This window comes from Crocuta crocuta, unplaced genomic scaffold (assembly GCF_008692635.1).
Source record: "Crocuta crocuta isolate KB4526 unplaced genomic scaffold, BGI_CrCroc_1.0 scaffold131, whole genome shotgun sequence".
Lineage (NCBI taxonomy): Eukaryota > Metazoa > Chordata > Mammalia > Carnivora > Hyaenidae > Crocuta > Crocuta crocuta.
This window is the reverse complement of record NW_027528977.1, coordinates 13,644,873-13,664,896: the sequence shown is the minus strand read 5'-3', so window position 1 is coordinate 13,664,896 and position 20,024 is coordinate 13,644,873. Positions and strand designations below refer to the sequence as shown.

The window sequence follows — 20,024 nt, the reverse complement described above, 5'->3', positions numbered from 1 at the left end:
TTGATCTCAACCGAGGTCATGATCTCAGTTTGTGAGTTCGAGCCCCTTGCTTGTGATGCCCTCTCTCTCGGCTCTCTCTGCTCCCCCTTCTCAAAAATAAATAAATAAACATTAAAAAACAAAAGAGTCTTCAAAACATATTATTACAAAGAAGACAATCGAACCACCGGTAATCCCTTGAACGGACCTAAAAGGTATCATGCTAAGTGAAACGAAATGAGACAGAAAGACAAGCACCTAATGATTTCACTTATACACAGAATCTAAAACAAACAAATGAACCAACAGACAGACTCTTAAACACAGAGAAGTGGTGGTTGTCAGAGGGGGGTGGTGGGAGGTGGTGAAATAGTTAAAGAGGACTAAGAGGTACAAACGTCCAGTTACAAAATAAGTCATGGAGGGGCGCCTGGGTGGCTTAGTCGGTTAAGCGTCCGACTTTCGCTTAGGTCATGATCTCACGGTTCGTGGGTTCGAGCCCCGCATCGAGCTCTGTGCTGACTGCCAGCGCAGAGCCTGGAGCCTGTTTCAGAGTCTGTGTCTCCCTCTCTCTCTGACCCTCCCCTGTTCACGCTGTCTCTCTCTCTCTCCTAGAAATAAAAAAAAATAAAAATAAATATAAAAAATAAGTCATGGAGATAAAAATTACAATATAGGGGGGCACCTCAGTGGCTCAGTCAGTTAAGCGTCCGACTTCGGCTCAGGTCATGATCTCACGTTCGCGGGTTCGAGCCCCGCGCTGGCCTCTGTGGTGACGAGCTCAGAGCCTGGAGCCTGCTTCAGATTCTGTGTCTTCCTCTCTCTCTGCCCCTCCCCCTCTCATGCTCTGTCTCTCTCTGTCTCAAAAATAAATAAAACATTTTTTAAAAATTACAATATAGGGAATATGGTCAATAACACTGTGATAACGCTGCTTGGGGACAGATGGTAACCTCTCATTGCGGTGAGCTCCGAGTATCACACTGAATTACTGAATCATGCAGGCCGCTAATAGAAACATACAGAACACCGTGCGTTAATTACACCTCAGTTAAAGAAAACACCCATAATCGCGGAGAAAACTGCCTTTAGCACTTTGTAGCACCTCCTGCCAGTGAATATTACAGCTGTACCCACCCTAACCGTTCCCAGCTGTGGGACCCAGGGGACTTACGTGACCTCCCCATCCCTCACTTTCCTCCTCTGTACAATACAGATGCTAGCAGTTTCTGCCTCGCAGGCTGTTGTGCACATTCGCTGCACTAATATGTGAAAGACGCTCGGCACAGAGCTGGCCAGAAGCGAGCACCCCACAAATGTTTGTCCACTATTCCCTCTCTCCACAGATTATCTTCTTCCACACCTTACGGAAGTGAGGTTCAACTGGGCACACTGACGTGTCATTTTCATTTCACTGAACAATATGCGCGTGTATTGTGTGCAGTGACTGTCATGCCATTTAACAATGCATCACGAACAGCCCTTTGGATGACAAAACACTCCTCCACAGTATCGCTGCCAGCAGCTGCAGACTGTTGTTCCCCTGAAGGGCAGGGCCATCAAAGACCGGACAAAGGGTCAGGCCACTCCACACTACCACTTGGTGCTGCATCCGGAGGCCCGAGACCTGATTACGTGATGCCAGAAAGCTCTCCACATGGCTGCGGGCCGCTTCATGCCTCACGGTCACACAGGCAGGCAGCCCTCCCCACGCCCTGGCCGACACTAGGTACTAACATGGAAAGCCAGGGGCGCCCGGGTGGCTCAGTGGGTTGAGCATCTGACTTTGGCTCAGGTCATGATCTCACAGCATGCGAGTTCAAGCCCCACATCGGGCTCTGTGCTGACAGCTCAGAGCCTGGAGCTTCAGATTCTGGGTCTCCGTCTCTCTCTGCCCCTCCCCTGATCACACCCACTCTCTCTCTCTATCTCTCTGTCTCTCTCAAAAATTAACAAACATTAATAAGCACGTCAAGCTGGGCTCAGGCCAGTCCTGCTCTATCCTGGCTGTGTGTCCTTAGGCACCAGCCTCCTAAGACTGCAGGTGCACAGACACGGACTTGGGAACCGTCGTGTGGCACACCTGGAATAACACTGTGCATGAATCACACTTCAGTTACAAACAGAACACCCACAATCCCAGGGAAAGCTGCCGTTAACATCTGGGAGTACCTCCTGCCTGGATTCCACGGTGCAGGACAGGAATTAGGTCCCACTTGTGAGAGGGACGCTATTATCCCCACTTTGCAGAGAAGGAAACTGAGGCTCAGAGGGGTAACATCACTTGCCCAAAGTCACACAACAGAGATGATGGCTGAGCTGGGACCTGTGCACCACCAAGCCAGGAGCCTCAGAGGCGGGGCTCCCATGGGAGGGCTGGGGTGCCCCACAGACCTTCTGAGGCTCACCTCGTCGGCCGCAGTAGATGGTCTGCAGACCAGGCAGAGCCCGGGACAGAGGGGCACTGGTTCCTCGTTACCGTAGGCACCAACCTCCCCATGCCCCACCTTGGTCAACAGGAGCAGCAGTGGGTTTCTTGTCACCTCAAAGTGGGGTGGGGATGGAGGGCACCGGAGGGGGAAGAAGGCTTGGAAAAGAGCCAGGGGAACCAGAGCCCACCAAGCAGCAAAACAAAGGTAGAAGGAACCTCAAGGCCGCACAGGGAAGCAGGCCAGCTCTGATGGGGTCATTGCCTCAGGCCAACAAAGCCAGCTTTGATGGTGGCAACCGCCTCGCCTTGGGGGCCAAGAACTGGGTCTGGGCTCCCAGACAAAACAGGCTGCAGCTTTCCAGGAAGGAGGGCAAAGGCAGGAGTGCCCTGGGGGACACGAGTGAGCCTTTTCCACCCCCCAGACCGCAGGGAGTGAGACTGCCACCTTCTCAAAGGCTGGAAGGAGCCTCTTTATCCCGTTCTTCGATGTGACACAGCAAGAGAGCAAGAAGCCTTGGGCTGCTCCCCGGGAACCCATCGCGCCAACTTGTACGCAAGAAGCAGCCTCCTGGGTGACCAACAACGGGAGGTAGGCCAGGGGCCTCCAGCGACTCTGCCTGCCCGGCCTCAGGAGCCAGCTGTGCCAGTCACCCCGCAGAACTCAGCAGCAGCGCAAGGACATTTACTTCCCCCTCCACTCCACGCACTGTGCTGAGGACTGGCCGGGTCTCAATCTTCTATTAAGTTCTCTAAGGGAACCACGAGTTTGATCCTCGTTTTACAGCTCGAGATACTGAGGGGCACAGAGAGGGGAGGTGCATTCCCCAAGGTCACACAGCAAGTAGGCAGAGAAACGAGGAGCCAGCTCAGCACTGATCCCTGTGCCTATACTCATGATCCCAGTGCTGGGCCTGCCTACAGAGAGAGGAAGCTGGAGCTGGCATTTACTCATTCATAGTTCATTCATACGGGAGAAATTAACTGAGCATCTACTATGTTAGCCACCAAAAAATGGAGAACTCCCTGCCTTTGGGGACCTTACATCTTCCAGAGAGGAAAGAAAATAAACAAGACAACACACAAAAGAAACCCAGTCTGTGACTGGAGCTCCCAAGGAAATCAGCAGAGAACTGTTACCATGGCCAGGGAGGGGTGGTCGGGCAGGCCTCTCTGAGAGGGGACATGTAAATTGAGACTCAGAGGATGAGAAGGAGCCCTGACTGCACAGAGTCAAAGGAAGAGAGTGGGAGGCAGAGAGAACAGCAAGTACAAAGGTCCTGAGACAGAAAAGGGATGTCCTTCCTTCAACTCCTCTGAGTGGCCCCACCCAACTCCCCCAATGGACAGAGGCTGGCTAGAGTTAACTCTTCAGTCACCCGCACAGTGGTTAAACCTCTGGAGTCCCAGGGCCTCAATTCTGGCTCTGGTATTGCCGGTTAGTGAGGAAACAAAATAAGCAAGCTATGCGGAAAGGAAGAAAAACATATGTAGCAAAGGGGAAAGCAGAGAAAGGGGAAGAGAGAAAAGAGTGCGGGAAGAGGAAGATGAGTGCAGGGGAGGAGGGAGAAGGGGGTGGGGAGAAAGGGGAAGGGAGGAGGAAGTCCTTGGGGGTAAGGTGACTCCCTCCCCTGCTGGCAGCCCTCGGGAGCACCCAGAACCTTAGGGCGCTGTGGCACCAGCACACCCACACCCACCAGAGCCCCGGGAGGAGGCCAGGAGCTTTCCCTGCCACTTCCTCTGTCAGCCTGAGCCCTGCCTACACCAGTCACCACTTCCTCTGCGTGAGAGGCCGCCGCCCCCATCTCGGGGCTCAGACCCAGCCAAGGCTGAGGCAGGCCTAGAAGGAGGGTCACGTCCCTGGGCGCAGAAACAGCAAGGCCACAGGGAGACACCACACTGAAGTGGCCCTGAAACCTCTCCTCACACTAAGCCCCCTCGTCTTTCCCTCCACACTGTACAGGACGAAAGGCTCAGGCCCTCAGCCAGAAACATCTAGATTCAAGTCCCGGCCTCACCATGGAAAAGCTGTGTGAGCCTAAGCAAGTCCATCAAGGTACCTCTCTGGGCCTCTGCCTCATCGGGTGCGGAGAGAGGCTGCTGACCCTGGCCTCTCACGAGGTCAGCAGAAGCATCAAGGGTGGACCGATGAGAGTAGCAGCTCCCAGCCTGCTTACCTCCTTAGCCTTGGAACTGCAGGCCTGGCCCCTGGGAAGTGCTCAGTGACTACTTCCAAAGGCTAACATTGACTTGAGCTTTTCCACGGCCCTGGGCCAAGTGCTTTACATGGGTTATCTCACTCTCCAATGCCATTCCTAGTGCAGCTGAGGACACAGAGGCACCGGGAAGGACTTTTCTCTGGATCACAGGACCCACAAGAGGTACGGAGCCAGGCTGTAACTCCAGACACTCATCCAAGTTCCTGTGCCGTCTCTGATGCCAGGCAAACGTTGAGTTTCCCTTCCTACCGCACCCTCTCTAACTTCATGCCGTCCCTTGCTCTCTAGAATCTTCCTGCCTCCCACCCATGGTACGAGATCTCATTCTTGCGCTGGTTGCCTTCCATCAGTTCCTCTCCCTGGGCTCTGACTTGGGCCCCAACCACAGATCTGGCCTTTCCTCCTACCCTACCTGATCCAGCCACCAGGGCATGGACACTCTGTCCCCGTCTTCTCTCATTAAAGGCTACCCTGGCCTTGGGTAGCCAGGAAACCTGTCTCTGACATCCCCCAACTCCCCTACTCTGGTGACCATCCAAAAATAGCTCCTCTCTAACACCGCATGAGGCTGATCTGGTCACAAATCGATTTCAAAGACTTACTATGGAATAAGCATATTAAATATCTCTTTTATTCTATAATGATTATATGCTGGAATGATGCTTTGGATACACTGGGTTAAACAAAATATACTATTAAACTGGTGGTCAACAGCAAAAATAATATAAAAACAGGAAGGGGGACAAAACATAAGAGACTCTTTTTTCTTAATTTTTTTTTTAACATTTATTTATTTTTGAGAGACAGGGCATGAGCGAAAGAGAAACAGAGAGAGGGAGACACAGAATCCAAAGCAGACTCCAGGCTCAGTGCGGTCAGCACAGAGCCGGACACAGGGCTCAAACCCACGAACCGCGAGATCATGACCTGAGCCGAAGTCGGACACTCAACCGACTGAGCCACCCAGCAGCCCCATAAGAGACTCTTAAACACAGAAAGCAAACAGCGTTGCTGGAGGGCTTATGGGTAGGGGGATGGGCTAAATGGGTGATAGGCATTGTGGAGGATACTTGTTGGGATGAGCACTGGGTGTTATATGTAGGGGATGAATCACTGAATTCTACTCCTGAAATCATTGCACTAAATGCTAACTGACTTGGATGTAAACTTAAAAATAAAAACAAACAAAAAAATCCGCGGCCAACAGACACATGAAAAGACGCTCAACATCACTGATCATCAGGAAAACGCATATCAAAACCACAATGATACCACCTCACACTCAGAATGACTAGTATCATTAGTCTCTCTCTCTCTCTCTCTGAAATAAATAAAACATTAAAAATTTTAAAAAAAAGAATGACTAGTATCAAAAACAAGAAACAAGTGCTGGTGAGGATGTGCAGAAAAAGGACCCCTCGTGCACTGTTCATGGGAATGCTAACTGCTGAAGCTACTGTGGAACACAGGATGGAGGTTCCTCAAAAAAGTTAAGAACAGAACTATCGCACAATCCAGTATTTCCACTATCAGGTATTTACCCAAAGAAAGCGAAAGTATGAATTCACAGACATATGCACCTCTATGTTTACTGCAGCATTCTTTACAATAGCCAAGATATGGAAGCAACTCGTGTGTCCAGCGATAGATAAATGCATAAAGAAGACGCGGTGTTGTATATGACTATTAAGCAGCCATGAAACAGAACGAAGTCTTGCCTTCTGGGACAGCACGGATGGACGTGGAGGGTATGATGCTAAGTGAAGTAAGTCAGAGAGAAAGACGAGTGCCATATGATTTCACTTATATGTGGAATCTAGGAAACAAAGCAAACAAAGCAACCAAAAACAGACTCACAAATACAGAGAACAGATTGGTGGTAGCCAGCAGGAAGGGGGGATTTTATGTGACACAGGATTTCAAAATGCTGGCAGTCACTTCAAATTTGGTTCAGCCACCGCGGGGGCCACACAAATCAGTCGGCAGGTGGGCAACCTCAGGTCTCACTATCCGACCTCCCTCCTGGCCCAGGCTTCCTTCTCTCCAGCTTGCTATCCCCAGCCCACCTGCCCTGTCTGGTTGGTGGAAGCCTTCCCCTTTCTCCACTTTCCCCAGCAGAACCCCCCATTTCCTCTCCCCCTCCCCCCACCAAGCAGCAGGCAGGGCTGCCGGCCCCACTGAGCACCTCCTATGAGCCAACTGCAGTGCCCTTTGTGTGGGGCAGTAGTCTCAGCCCCACTCTACACATGGGAAAACTGAGGCTCAGAGACAAGCCACTTGCCCCAGATGGCCAAGCTGGTAAGTGGGTCAGCCAGGATTTGAACCCTGGCCCATCTAGCTGCAAGGCCTGAGTCTCTGATCATACGCTCAGGGACCTGACACAGACATGAATAGATACTGTCTGCCACACGGAATCGAACCAGTTCATTCCAATGAGGCAGTGGTGCCCAACTGGTGCAATTTTGCCTCCCAGAGGGCATGTGGCAACGTCTGGACACATTTCTGGCTGTCACAACTTGGGGGCCGAGGGGGAGGTGGTATGTATTGGCCCTCACTTCTAATGAGTGGAGGCTGAGGATGCTGCTAATATCCAACAATGCACGGACAGCGCCTACAACAAAGAATTCCTGCCCAAAATGTCAACAGTGCCAAGGTGGTGCGCCCTGGCATTAAGAGCCAAGTTACTGTCACCAGCTAGACCCCAAGAGCTGACCTGTACTGCTCACCTGCTTGTACCCACCGATATCTGTCCCACCTTTTTCTTCCTTAGGCTCTTCTTTCCAACTATCTCAACTCAGGCAAAAGGCCCAATGGACATAGTATCCACGAAGGAAACCGAAACTACCCCTCAAGCGCTAAGGACAGCCAGGATAAACTCCACTGGCCCAGACCACCTGCACCAGTTTGTGCGCAATCCCCAACCCACACCTGCACAGATAGACCACGGAGGGACCTGCAGAATGGCTGACAGTTACCTCTCCCTCATTATAATACTAAAATCCCCACCCAGGGAGCACAAGCCTCATTTACGTAACAATACGTGTATCGGTATGTTTCCTCAAGGTGCATGCGTGACTTTATGTCAGAGGCTCCCCTTTCTAACTAGTCACCCTAACCGTAAATAAAAGGAGCCCATTCACTCCTGCTCCAGGAGTCACGGCTTTGGACGTTATTCCCCGTGATGTCCTGATAGGCTGCAAGTTTTTGTGTGACACCTCCACCTGGTGTAGCCTATGGGGAATCCCCAAGGAGCAAACTCATGCTGGTTCTGTAGCACTACAAACACGTACTCCTTCCTTGTCCCCAGTTAAACAGCAGTAACTGGCCAGGACCTTCTTTCTGATACAAGAGCACCAGCAATAATCAAGTATCTTCCTTTCCTGCCCACCTCCCGGGTGGGGACCAAGAGCTCCAAGTATCACACCCCCTCAGCATCTTCGTCTTCCCATCCTCTGACTTATCACCTTCATTTACAGACAAGAGCCTGAGGCTCCAAGTGGGAGGTCACTGGCTCGGGTGGAAACCCAGATCTTCCTGACCCCCCAATTTCTCTCCTTAATCACCTTGTCATACCGCCCTACTCAGCAGCTGAGGCAGGGTTGTTTTCTGGGGATTGTGGGGTGGCAATCCCTGTGTTGTCCCCCGGTCTGGGTAACCTCCAGAGCCCAGGGGACCGGGATGGAAGTGGGGTTGGAGATCTGGTTAGTTGTTAGCTCACAGGGCCAGGGCCTGTGCTAAATCAACTGCTCAAGAGACGCAGCCCCCCCAACCCCAAGGTGGGCAACACCCCAGGAAGCCAGGGCCACTGGAGTGTAGGAACACACTCACAATAGCCTGGACTTCTATTTAAAACCACTCGGCTGAGCGGAAATAAGGTTACTGCCTGGGGGCAGATCTCTTTCCGGAGGAGGAGGAGGAGGAGGAGGAGGAGGAGGAGGAGGGGAGGCGCACAGGCGAAGCCCCAGAGGAAGTGGAAACCCGGAAACCCCGGCCTTAAAACTAAGGGCAGGAGAGGAGGTGAAAGCACGACTCTGGCCGACTCTAGCCGGGAGGGACGGAAGACCTTGACAGCTGGCTCCCACCTCACTGAACGTCCCCTTTGGTCAGCTTTGTCTCAAATCGCAGGCCAGGATATGGCACTTGAAGGGTGAGGGTTAACAATGGCTCTCTGAGCCCAATGGCACTTGAGGTCCCCAAGGAGGGCAGACCTTTCCAGGGCCCCAGAGAACCTGGGGACCGGCCCTCGGTGAGAGCAAGGGGCAAAAGGAAGCCTCTACTAACCTCTCTCATTTTCTTTCAAAAATCACCCTCAAATAGGCATATCCCTCAACCCAGCTGAACCATCTTCTGAGAGTCTAGCCTAAAAAAAAGGATTTAAAACACAAAAAAGAACTTTACCAGCAAACCTGTTTGTCAGCGTACAGCCCAGCGATAACGCTCACTTTGGAAACGCTGACTCAGGCCCCAGACCACTGGTAGATTACCGAACAATTTCATCAAGACGCTTCCGGGCCGTTCTGTTTGCCAGAAACAATAGCTGAACAGAAAACTGCACCCAGTTACACCAAGCTGCAAAGAAATGTCCACAACACACGGGCACGCACCTCAAACGCCTGTCCATGACCTCTGGGCCGCAGCCCTCCGCATCTGGGGTCCCACTTCATGCTGGATTTCAGATAACCCTCCTCCCATGGCTTCACCCGTGCGATCGCACCCACGGCCACAGCACCGGCAGCTCTTGCTCCCCGTACAGCGCTGTATTTATTGTAGTCTGTATTTATCTGCAAAACTGGTGTACCACTGCACCAAGGGGTTCTTAGCTTCCTTTTTGTTTTCTTTAAGGGGCTCCTGTTGCCATTTTTAAGCACTGCCCTTAGCAGCAGGTCTTAGAAGGCGTCCGTTCTTTACTGATTTTGCACAGCTCCAAGATTTTTAGGAACACTTATTTACATTACAGCGGAACTGCCTATATAATGTAAAGTGCACAGCACCGCGCATAATACTTATTAAGCATTTAATCATTTTAAAAAATCATTTAATTTTTTAAAAAGTTATATATCCAGTAAGATTAATATCAACGTGGTACTGAGTCGCCACGGAAAGTATGTAGGAAGCATTTAGAATGATAAAGAAAGAGGTTTTAGGAATGAAACATGGTATAAAACACACCTCTGCATTAAAACTTTTTTTCACCATAAAAACTGATAAAGTCTGGAAGGAAATATATCAAAATGTTAACAGCAATGGATGGGACTTAGGGTGGGGTTTTTCTTTTTAACCTAAGGGGGGAAAAAAGTTCTTTGTATACTCCCAGTGTTGCAAAATCCTAAACCTTTTAACAGCTTAAAGGTAACATAAGATCAGAACCAAAATAGTTTTCAAGAAGCAGAAAAATGGGGCGCCTGGTTGGCTCATTTGGTGGAGCATGTGACTCCTGGTGTCAGGGCTGTGAGTTCGAGCCCCACACTGGAGGCAGAGGGTACTTAAAAATAAAATATTTAAAAAGAAAAAAAAAAGGCAGAAAAATAATCTCAGACTGCTAACTCAACTCTTAAAGTTTATTTTTATTTTGAGAGGCACCTGGGTGGCTCAGTCGGTTTGAGCATCTGACTTCGGCTCAGGTCATGATCTCCCGGTTCATGTGTTTGAGCCCCGTGTCAGGCGCTGTGCTGACAGCTCGGAGTCTGGAACCTGCTTCAGATTCTGTCTCCCTCTCTCTCTGCCCCTCCCCCACTCACACTCTGTCTCTGTCTCTCTCTCAAAAATAAACAAACAATTTAAAAAAAAGAAAAGTTTAGTTTTATTTAGAGAGAAAGAGAGAGAGTGAGCAAGCATGCACAGGGGAGGCGCAGAGAGAGGGAGAGAGAGAGAATCTCAGGCAGGCTCTGTGCTGTCAGCGGGGAGTCAACACAGGGCTTGAACCCACAAACCCATGAACTGTGAGATCATGACCTTAGCCAAAATCAAGAGTCTGTCGCTCAACCGACTGGGCCACCCAGGCACCCCCAACCTAACTCTAGATGTTTGCTCACTCAGTGCTCAGCCCATGGGTACCCACACTGCCGCTGTAATGGCAACCACAACCTGCTTAAAAGCAGCTTCGTTCCACTCAGCAGGATATCAAACACGCCCTCCCCTTTCTATGTTGTCTTCAGAATAAAGATGGTTTTTAAGAATTTTGAAATGGGGGCACCTGGGTCGCTCAGTCAGTTGGGCAGCCGACTTCGGCCCAGGTCATGATCTAGGAGTTCCTGGGTTCGAGCAGCTCAACAGCTCTGTGCTGACAGCTCAGATCCTGGAGCTTGCTTCAGATTCTGTGTCTCCCCTCCCTCTCTCTCCCCCGCTCCCCGTCTCTCTCTCTGTCTCTCAAAACTGAATAAATGTTAAAAAAAAAAAAAGAAAAAAAGAATCTTGAAATGATAGAAGACAAGAATTTTGAAACCACCTATATATTGAACATTTGCTTTGTATCTAGCAATGAGCTAGAAATGACTTTTTAATGTTTATTTATTTTGAGAGAGAGAGTGCAAGTGGCAGAGGGCAGAGAGAGAGAGAACGCGAAGCAGGCTTCACGCGGTCAACACAGAGCCCGACGTGAGGCTCAATCCCACAAACAGTGAGATCATGACCTGAGCAGAGATCAAGAGACGGATGTCTAACAGGCTGAGCCACCCAGGCACCCCGAAATGATTTTCTTTTGAAGTTAATTTGCATCCCACAGGCACTAGGTGAGAAGGACCCTGACTCTGCCAAAATTAATCCAACTCTCCTCTTTCTCTCCTAAGACCACATGTCGGTTTGTCAGGGAGAAGAGGGGAAAAGTGATACCCTACTTTGAGACTGCTAAGGTTTAGGCTTTGAGCTTCTGCAAGACTCATCAGGAAACCTGTAATCAGAGTCGTGTCCTGACAAGCATCTGACAAATTGGGATTTCTAAGGCTTCATACGTCATGGAAGTCCTCAGGAAGGACTTCACCACACTGGGTGCCAGGAGAGCCTGCTCCTTCTAAGACAGAAAGAGGAGCCACTACTTCCCCAGATCCCAGCCAGCTGGTTCCCCTGGCACTGTGTCACAGCATAAGTCCTGGTCCCAGCCATAAACCCTAGATGGGACCTGCAGCCTTGGCTGCCACGGTGGCCACGCCAGGGAAGGATGAAATGGCAAAGAGTTATGGTCCCTGATTAGAGTCTTTAGTAAAGCCAACACCTGCTCAACTTCAACGTCAAGGGACCGAGCAAGCAGCACTTCAGAATAGGAAGCCTGGGTGACAGGGATGGCCCATCCAGGATCAGTCTTCCTTAGCTGGTTACTAAGCAAAGCGTCAAACTGAAGCTCAGAGCTCTGGGTTCTAGTCCCTTCTTCTCCCAGGGCCCCAGTGTCCCCACACATAACAGGAGGTTGGGCTGGATCAGCGGGTCACACCCTAAGTCCAAGCAGGTGATCTAATAAACTGTCTAGGTATATCAGCTATCACACAGCTCCCTCGTCTTAATCACGAGAAAATCATGGCTTCTGAGGTGGTGTGAGGGAGTTTTACCCGGCTAAAGCAGGCGGAAATGACAAGCAAAACTGACAAGGGGAAACCTTACCAGCATAAAAGCAAAGTTCTGCATTTAGGTTTGAAAGAAAATGAACCATATCGAGCCGGGAGACACTGGGCAGGGAGCGGGACAAGACTGCAATTGAAAGCCTAACAGACAAAAAAAAAAAAAAAAAAAAAAAAAACAAAAAAAAAAAATAGCACATCAGAGAGAGCCAACAGCAGTATGCGCTAAAAACACCAACTGAACCTTCTGGGCAAAAAGGATATAGCCAGCTGACCAAGGGTCCAGCTGCCCTCAAGGTAGTCAGGGCACATCTGGAAGAGCGGGCTGACTGGACAAGGCGTCACGTCCAGGAAGAGAGCTGCGAGGCTGAGGGCAGTCCCCTGCGGCCACTAGGAGGAAGATGCAGCCATGAGAAGGGTAAAGAAAAGATGTGCCAAGTAAAGAATGTGCTGGTTGTCCTCAAAGAGGTGCAGAGCCCTCAAGCAGAGAAGGGGCAGCAAATCAAGGCAGCCCGAAAGCCATGGGTATGAGTGAGACAGGGGCCTGCTTCTCCAACCACAGGACCTCGGCTCCGGTGGGGGGATCCTACCCTATAACAGGAAGTGTGGCCGGAGGGGAGGTGGTGAGGTAACAAAACAGGCACCCACACGGGCCTGGCTGGCCTCAAAACTGCCTCCAGGAGCAGTACTTCTCACACTGTGTGCTTAGCAATCACCTGAGCATCTTGAACACGCAGACTCTAATTGACCGGGGCTGGGGCGGGTCCTGCACGGCAGCATTTCTAACAAGCTCCCAAGTGATGCTAATACCGCTCCCCTCCAGGGACTACACTTGGGTAACTAGGCTCTCGACCACTTTCAGGGCAAGGATCAAGTCCTGATCAGGTGATCCAGCCTCTCAAAGAGCAATCCTAGGGTCAGAGTGATGCAAACTACTGGAGCCCCCAGGACAGTGATGGTGCCTAGGGAAGGAAGACCCCCTACTGGGGGATTCTCTCAGTAAAGGTTCAGGAAATGGAGATGAGGGAAAGGGAGGAGTCAAGCCCTATGTGTTTGGGTCCCCAGCACAACTCAGCATCTCAGAGTTGGTTCACAGGAGCAGGAACCAGACAATGACCTGCTGCAAACGTGTCTAGAATTAATCAGCTCAGCCCCACCCAACATCCCTCCACAAAAGCTCTCTGCCCCCTTATTCCTCTAGGGGAAAGGTGACTGCAAACTGGAAGGCTCCCCGGCTGTGACTCACACACACACACAGTCAAATCCGATCCCCGCAGCCTAATATTCACAGAGCCCTGACCTCCCCTTCCTTCTGCCCAGCCCGAGCCCACCTTTCCAAGCCCAACATCTCACTCTAGGGCCACCTCCTTTCCTGGCTCTGGCTCAAGCTCAGGTGTGTCCCCAGCTCCACCGATCCCAACCCTCTCAGACGCGGCCAAAGTTTCTCGGTCTCCACGCCTCGGCATTCTCACAGCATCTGTGTGGCCTTAAAAAGTATGCCTAGAATCCGTCTTACGGCGGATGCCTCGGCTCGGATGCCAAGGTCCTATAAGCGCCCCTTTGTCTCCCCCTGCGGCGCCGAGCGCGGTGCCGGACGCACAGGAAGTACTCAGAAACGAGCTGGGGGCAGCAGCCGTACCCAGAGGGGGCGCCCAGCATGCAGGGACCAGCTGGGATGAGGGAGGGTCTCCCCCAAAGAACAAGAGTCCCCAGAACGGGAGCGCGAGACCCCGAGTTTAGGGCCGGTAGCCCTTCTGAGCCGGGGCCAGGGCTGATCGCGGCTCGCGCCCCTTCCTTCCGGAGACGGTCCACGCGCCCGGGGCCACCCATCCCCAGCGCCCTCACCTTGTAAACCTTTCCGAAGGCGCCGTCGCCTAGCTCGCCCACGATCTCCCACACTTCGTTGGGGTCCACGTCCCGGCGAACGTGCTCATATTCGCGGGACTTTCTCTTCTCGAAGGTAGACAGGCGCAGGATGCGACGAAAATTGGCGAATGCCATGGCTGGGGGCGCGCGAGCCGGGGGGCGAGGTGGCGCTGGCTCCGGCTCGGGCTCAGGCTGTGGCTCCGGCGGCCGCGAGGAGGAGGGGTTGGAAGACGCCGCGGCGCTCGGGGGTTCTCCCCAGANCTGCGCGCCGCCCGCCGGCCAGCTACGCGCTAGGCTTTAACAGAGGTTAGAGCATCCCTCGGCGGGACCGGCCCGGGTCTACGAGGCCAGCCGCGCCCGCGTGGCTCTCAAAATGTGTGTGGGGGCGAGAGGGGCGGCAAACTGGCCTTCGCGAACGCCCGCTGATGTGTTACCCAAAGGCCAAGAAGGTGAAGGGCATCATTAATCACGCAATCTGCCCCGCAACTACCCCGCAAGCCTGCTCTGCTCGCGCCCACTTTTCAAGTGGGGACTCCCGGCGGGCAAAGGCACCAGCCTCAGGCTGCACATCCTGTTGGCGGATCCTGTGCGGTTTCCTCGGCGCGGTGCTGCCTCCTAGTGCACGAAATGCTGCGCCCCTTGCGGCCGCCGGCAGTCCCTGGAGGTCCGGGCTCGTTTCCTGCTTCCCAGGGGCTCCCCCCCACCCCCACGCCTCCCCACCATCATCCACAAACCCGTCCGCATTAGAGGGCTGGGAGAAAGAATGCCTTGGGGACTTAATTATCACATGCTTTATGCTGGATCTCAAGGTATATTTGCATAGTAAGTAAAAACTTTCTTAGTCTTAATTTCCCAATTTTAAAAAATGAGCTCATCACAGATAGAACTGAAGTTTTCTTTGACCACCGTCATCTTTGATCCTGCATGTTTGACTCGCTCCACTGCCACTGTACCAGCTACTGTTCACTGTCTATGGGACAGTTATGCTTTTATCTAAATCTAGAAGGTGGTTCTGTGAAAATTGATGAAAGGAAACCTCACTAAATTGGAGTCCTGAGGCTGGAAAGGGGATCTGGCAGCACTTAATGCCAATGACAGAAAGAATTGTCAACTGCAAAACCCAACATAAGAATATTCAACAGGAGGGGCGCCCAGGTGGCACAGTTGGTTAAGCGGGGACTTCAGCTCAGACCCTGACCTCAAGGTTCATGAGTTCGAGCCCTGAGTGGGCTCTGCGTAGACAGCTCAGAGCCTGGAGCCTGCTTTGGATTCTGTGCCTCCCTCTCTCTCTGTCCCTCCCCTGCTCACTCTCTGTCTCTCAGAAATAAAGGTTAAAAAAAATTTTTTTTTAAAGAATATTCAACAGGAAAACCATCAATTACAGGGACCAACAGGGAAAGATGCACATTGCGTCCTGGGGAAGAAGTTCACAATTCACTACCCTGGTAACTCATCAGTGGAAAACTATTATCACCCTGACTGCTTGCTTTTCTCTAATGAGATTTCCTTCCAAACAATTCCTCCCAACTTTCTCCTTCTCCATAAAATAAAATTCTTTTCCTTTGTTTGTTGGAGTTGCCTATGCTTTTCCTTTAGCTTGCATGACCTGAACTGCAATTTTCTTTTATTCTTGTATAAACCCATGTTGCTGGTTTAAAAAAAAAAAATAGCTGCTTTATTTTTTAGATTGTATTTCCAAATAAAGCATGCTGAGGGGTGGGCAGCCTGCAAAGATGATCATAACTCCCTACCTCATAATCAAATAGAATTTCAGAGAATGTCACTCTCCTGGAATCCCCACCCCTACAGAGAACGCCAATATTGAGAGGTTTTCACCCTTTCTTGAGCCGGGTGCACGTGTGCAGTGTAGTTCTTAGTTTGGAAAGCTAACCACAGAAGCCTGGGATGCTGGTGTGGGTCTGCACAAAGGATTCCGGGAGTAAAGTTTGCCAAGAGGTTTGAAAGATTCCAACACCTCACTGAGCAGTTAGAAATATAGAGGGTTTTCATTCATCCACATTGTTAAGTGAAAGAAGCCCAACACAAAAGAACATATATGATTTCACTGGTACGAAATGTCTGGAAAAGACAAAAGACCACATATTTTAAGGTTCTATTTTCATGAAATATCTAGAAAAGGCAAATTCATGGAGACAGAAAATAGATTAATGTTGCTATGAAATGGGGATTAACTGTAAACAGACATGAGGAATCTTACTAGGGTGATGAAAACATTCTAAAGTTGAATTTTAAGGGCGTGTGGGTGGTTCAGTCAGGTGAGAGTCTGACTCTTGACTTCAGCTCAGGTCATAATCCCAGGGTCATGGAATCAAGCCCTGAGTTGGACTTCAGGCTGAGTGTGGAGCCTGCTCAAAAAATTCTCTCTCTCTCATTCTCTCTCTCGCCCCTTCCTACTCCCCCATTCATGCGCGCTCTCTCTCTCTAAAAGTAAACAAATAAAATTATGGCGATGATGATACAACTCAGTAAATTTTCTAAAAGTCAGAATTGAGAGGTGCCTGGGTGGTCAGTCATCTCCTGATTTGTGCTCAGGTCATGATCTCACAGTTTCTGATATCGAGTCCCGTGTCAGGCTCTGTGCTGACAGCACAGAGCCTACTTAGGATTCTCTCTCTCCCTCTCTCTCGTCCCCTCTCTCTTTCTCTCTGTCTCTCTCTCAAAATAAATTACATAAGTAAATAAATAAATATCATTGAATTGTACACTTGAAATGGGTGAAGACTATGATATGTAAACTATACTTCAATAAGATTGTAAGAAATCAAACAAGGTCAACAAAACTAGAGCAACATCTCAGAAATAACTAGTAGACTAGCCAAAAAAAATTAAAAAGAATTAGAGGAAAAATATTCACCAGAGACAATGAAAAAAGAGATGTAATATTAGGTACCAGAAAGACTTTTAAATCACAAAATGATATTTCAAACAAATTTATGTGAATAACTTTTTAAAAATTTTAAAGTGATCTCTTCACCCAACATGGGGCTCAAACTCATGACCTCGAGATGGAATTGCACACTCCTTGACTGAGCCAACCAGGCACCCCAACATATAAATTGTAATCTACATAAAATTGGTAATTGTGTGCAAGAAAATATACATGATATAAATAAATAGTATACGCAAATGACGTATAAAGATACATAATTTCTTTTTTTAACGTTTAGTTTTGAGAAAGAGAGTGCAGGGGAGAGGCAGAGAGAGAGGGAGAGAGAGAGAATCCCAAGCAAACTCTGAGCTGTCAGTGCAGGGCCCGACCCAGGGCTCTTTCTCACAAACTGTGAGATCAGGACCGGAGTGCAAGTCAAGAGTCGGAACCTTAACTGACTGAGCCATCCAGGTGCCCTATAAATATACATAATTTGAATAAGAAACAAAAGCCTAAATAAACTAATAACCCATAAAGAAAATAAAAAATCAAAAGTCTATAACCTACTGAAAAACATCAGGTTATATAGAACTACAAATAATTTCTCCTTATATATTATTTTTGTTTTGTTTTGTGTTTTGTTTTTCGCTATATAAATTTTTAAATGTTTATTTATTTTTGAGAGAGAGAGAGACAGAATGGGAGCAGGGGAGGGGCAGAGAGAGAGGGAGACACAGAATCTGAAGCAGGCTCCAGGCTCTGAGCTGTCAGCACAAAGCCCGGGGGGACCATGAGATCATGACCTGAGCCAAAGTCCGACACTTACTCGACTGACCCACCCAGGCACCTCTTTATATTTTTTAAGAAGATAGGAGAAAAAGGAATTCCACTCATTTTATGAAATGAGATTTACCACAACTAGATAAAGACAGTAAGAAAAAACTTATAGACTAGGTTCACTTATGAATTAAGTGAGAGAAAAATAAATTACTAGCAAGATGAAACCAGAGGTGAATAAAACCATCATGACCAAGAAAGGTTCATCCAGGAATATAAGTATGGTTTTACATCAGAAAATCTATCAATGTAAGACATTGCCGTTGACAAAGGAAAAAAGAAAATCACAGTCACACAGTCACAGAAAAAGCATTTGACATCATTCTTAGGTTGTATTCCCCTGGGGGAGGGATCAGGATTTGGCTACAAGTAATTTACTTGGGAGGTGATGCCAGGAGGCACGGGTAGGGAGTGGGAGGCATGAAGCCAGTAAAAGATGCCCTTTGGGGTGCCTGGGTGGCTCTGTCAGTTAAGCACCCGACTTTGGCTCAGGTCATGGTCTTCCAGTTCATGAGTTCAAGCCCTGCATGGAGCTTCACACTAACAGCAGGGAGCCTTCTTGTGATTCTCACCGCCCCCACCCTCGCCCTTCCCCCACTCTCTCTCAAAATAAACTTCAAAAAAAAAAGAAAGATGCACTTTGTTGCTGATTACTACTGCAGCCACCTGGGGCTAAATCTCACTGGAGAGTTCTGGAGCTCAGGATACAACACACCAGAGTCAACCACGAGAGAGGCAAGGAAATGGGAATTTTTCCTCCAAGCCCCATCTGTCCTTGGCCAAAGGCCGTTCCCTTGGGCAGCACTTCCAGCATGTCCTGCTTGAGGGACAAGAAAACACCGCCAAGTGGAGAGATGTCACAGGGCTTTGTACAGCCTCTACTACAACAGTCCTAACATTTCTCACTGCTTATCCTTCCTTCCCTACAGCATTTGCTAGGGGCTCCAGCTGTATGTTAGTTACACCAGAACCGTGAAGGTGGGCGTTCTTGTCCAATATTTCATGGAAAAGGGTTTAAAGTGTCTCCTCCAGGTAAGATATTTATGAAAGAATGGTGGCAAATGATCTTTACACAAAAAGAAGCTTCCTGCTATTGCTAATTTGCTAAAAACTTTTATCATAGTGTATCATTTTTATATCATCTATAAAGTGGAACGTTATCAAATATTTTGATGCATTTGTCATTTAAGTGAATCATATAATTAATCATATGATTTTTCTCCTCTAGCCTATAAACATAGTGAATTCCATGGATTAAAATATTCTTGCATTCCCGGAAGGTAAGTATTTTGCCTGGCAAATCATTTTTTTTCCTTTAATTTTTTTTTTTTTAATTTATTTCTGAGAGAGAGAGACAGCATGAGCAAGGGACGGCAGAGAGAGGGAGACACAGAATCCGAAACAGGCTCCAGGCTCTGAGCTGTCAGCACAGAGCCTGATGCAGGGCTCGAACCCACGGACTGTGAGATCATGACCTGAGCCAAAGTCGGACGCTTAACTGACTGAGCCACCCAGGCGCCCCTGCCTGGCAAATCCTATACTTAGAATTTTCATATCTATGGTCACAAGTCAAATGGGCCTATATTTTTCTTGTGCTGTCTTTATCTGGTGTTAAAATCAAGATAATGTTAAACTAAAAAACAAATGGAGACCAGGCTTGAAAATCCTTCAAGCAGACAGAACCATTTTAGTCATACAAAGTTTAATTTAGCTTATTTTGCAAGACTAACCTGACCTGGGTCATTTCTTGCATCTGCCTTTGGAAATCACAACCAAACTGAACTGTTTCCCAAGGTTGATAGGAGGTCACCACTGACCAATTCCTTATCACTTAAGAATATTCTAATAACAGGGACGCCTGGGTAGCTCAGTCGGTTAAGCGTCCGACTTTGGCTCAGGTCATGATCTCACAGTTTGTGGGTACAAGCCCCACGTCAGACTCTGTGCTGACTGCCAGCTCAGAGCCTGGAGCCTGTTTCAGTCTGTGACTCCCTCTCTCTCTGACCCTCCCCTGCTCACGCTCTCTCTCTCCCTCTCCTAGAAATAAATAAAAAATTTAAAAAAAAAAAAAGAATATTCTAATAACAAATCACTGTGAGAAATAGTCACTACTTTTTCACCCTATAAACTTTTTTTTTCCTGTGTTGGGGTGAAACATTTTAATCCGATGGTAGCACATAATACTGTACAGGGAGCATTCCCAGCTCCAAGAGTTCCCCTCCGGAGCATAAGAAAGGTCTCAGAAAAAACCGGCTTTG

At 49.2% G+C, this 20,024-nt stretch overlaps 1 protein-coding gene across 1 annotated transcript in view; it reads right to left on the bottom strand.

Moving 5' to 3' along the window:
• STK10 (serine/threonine kinase 10) overlaps positions 1–14,298 on the bottom strand; it is a 118,062-nt gene extending 103,764 nt beyond the window's left edge. The window contains exon 1 of the mRNA XM_077757325.1: positions 14,019–14,298. Coding sequence (XP_077613451.1) covers positions 14,019–14,174 — 156 coding nt within the window. The 5' untranslated portion in view covers positions 14,175–14,298. The remainder of the gene's footprint in view (positions 1–14,018) is intronic.
• Between the last annotated feature and the right edge of the window lie 5,726 nt (positions 14,299–20,024).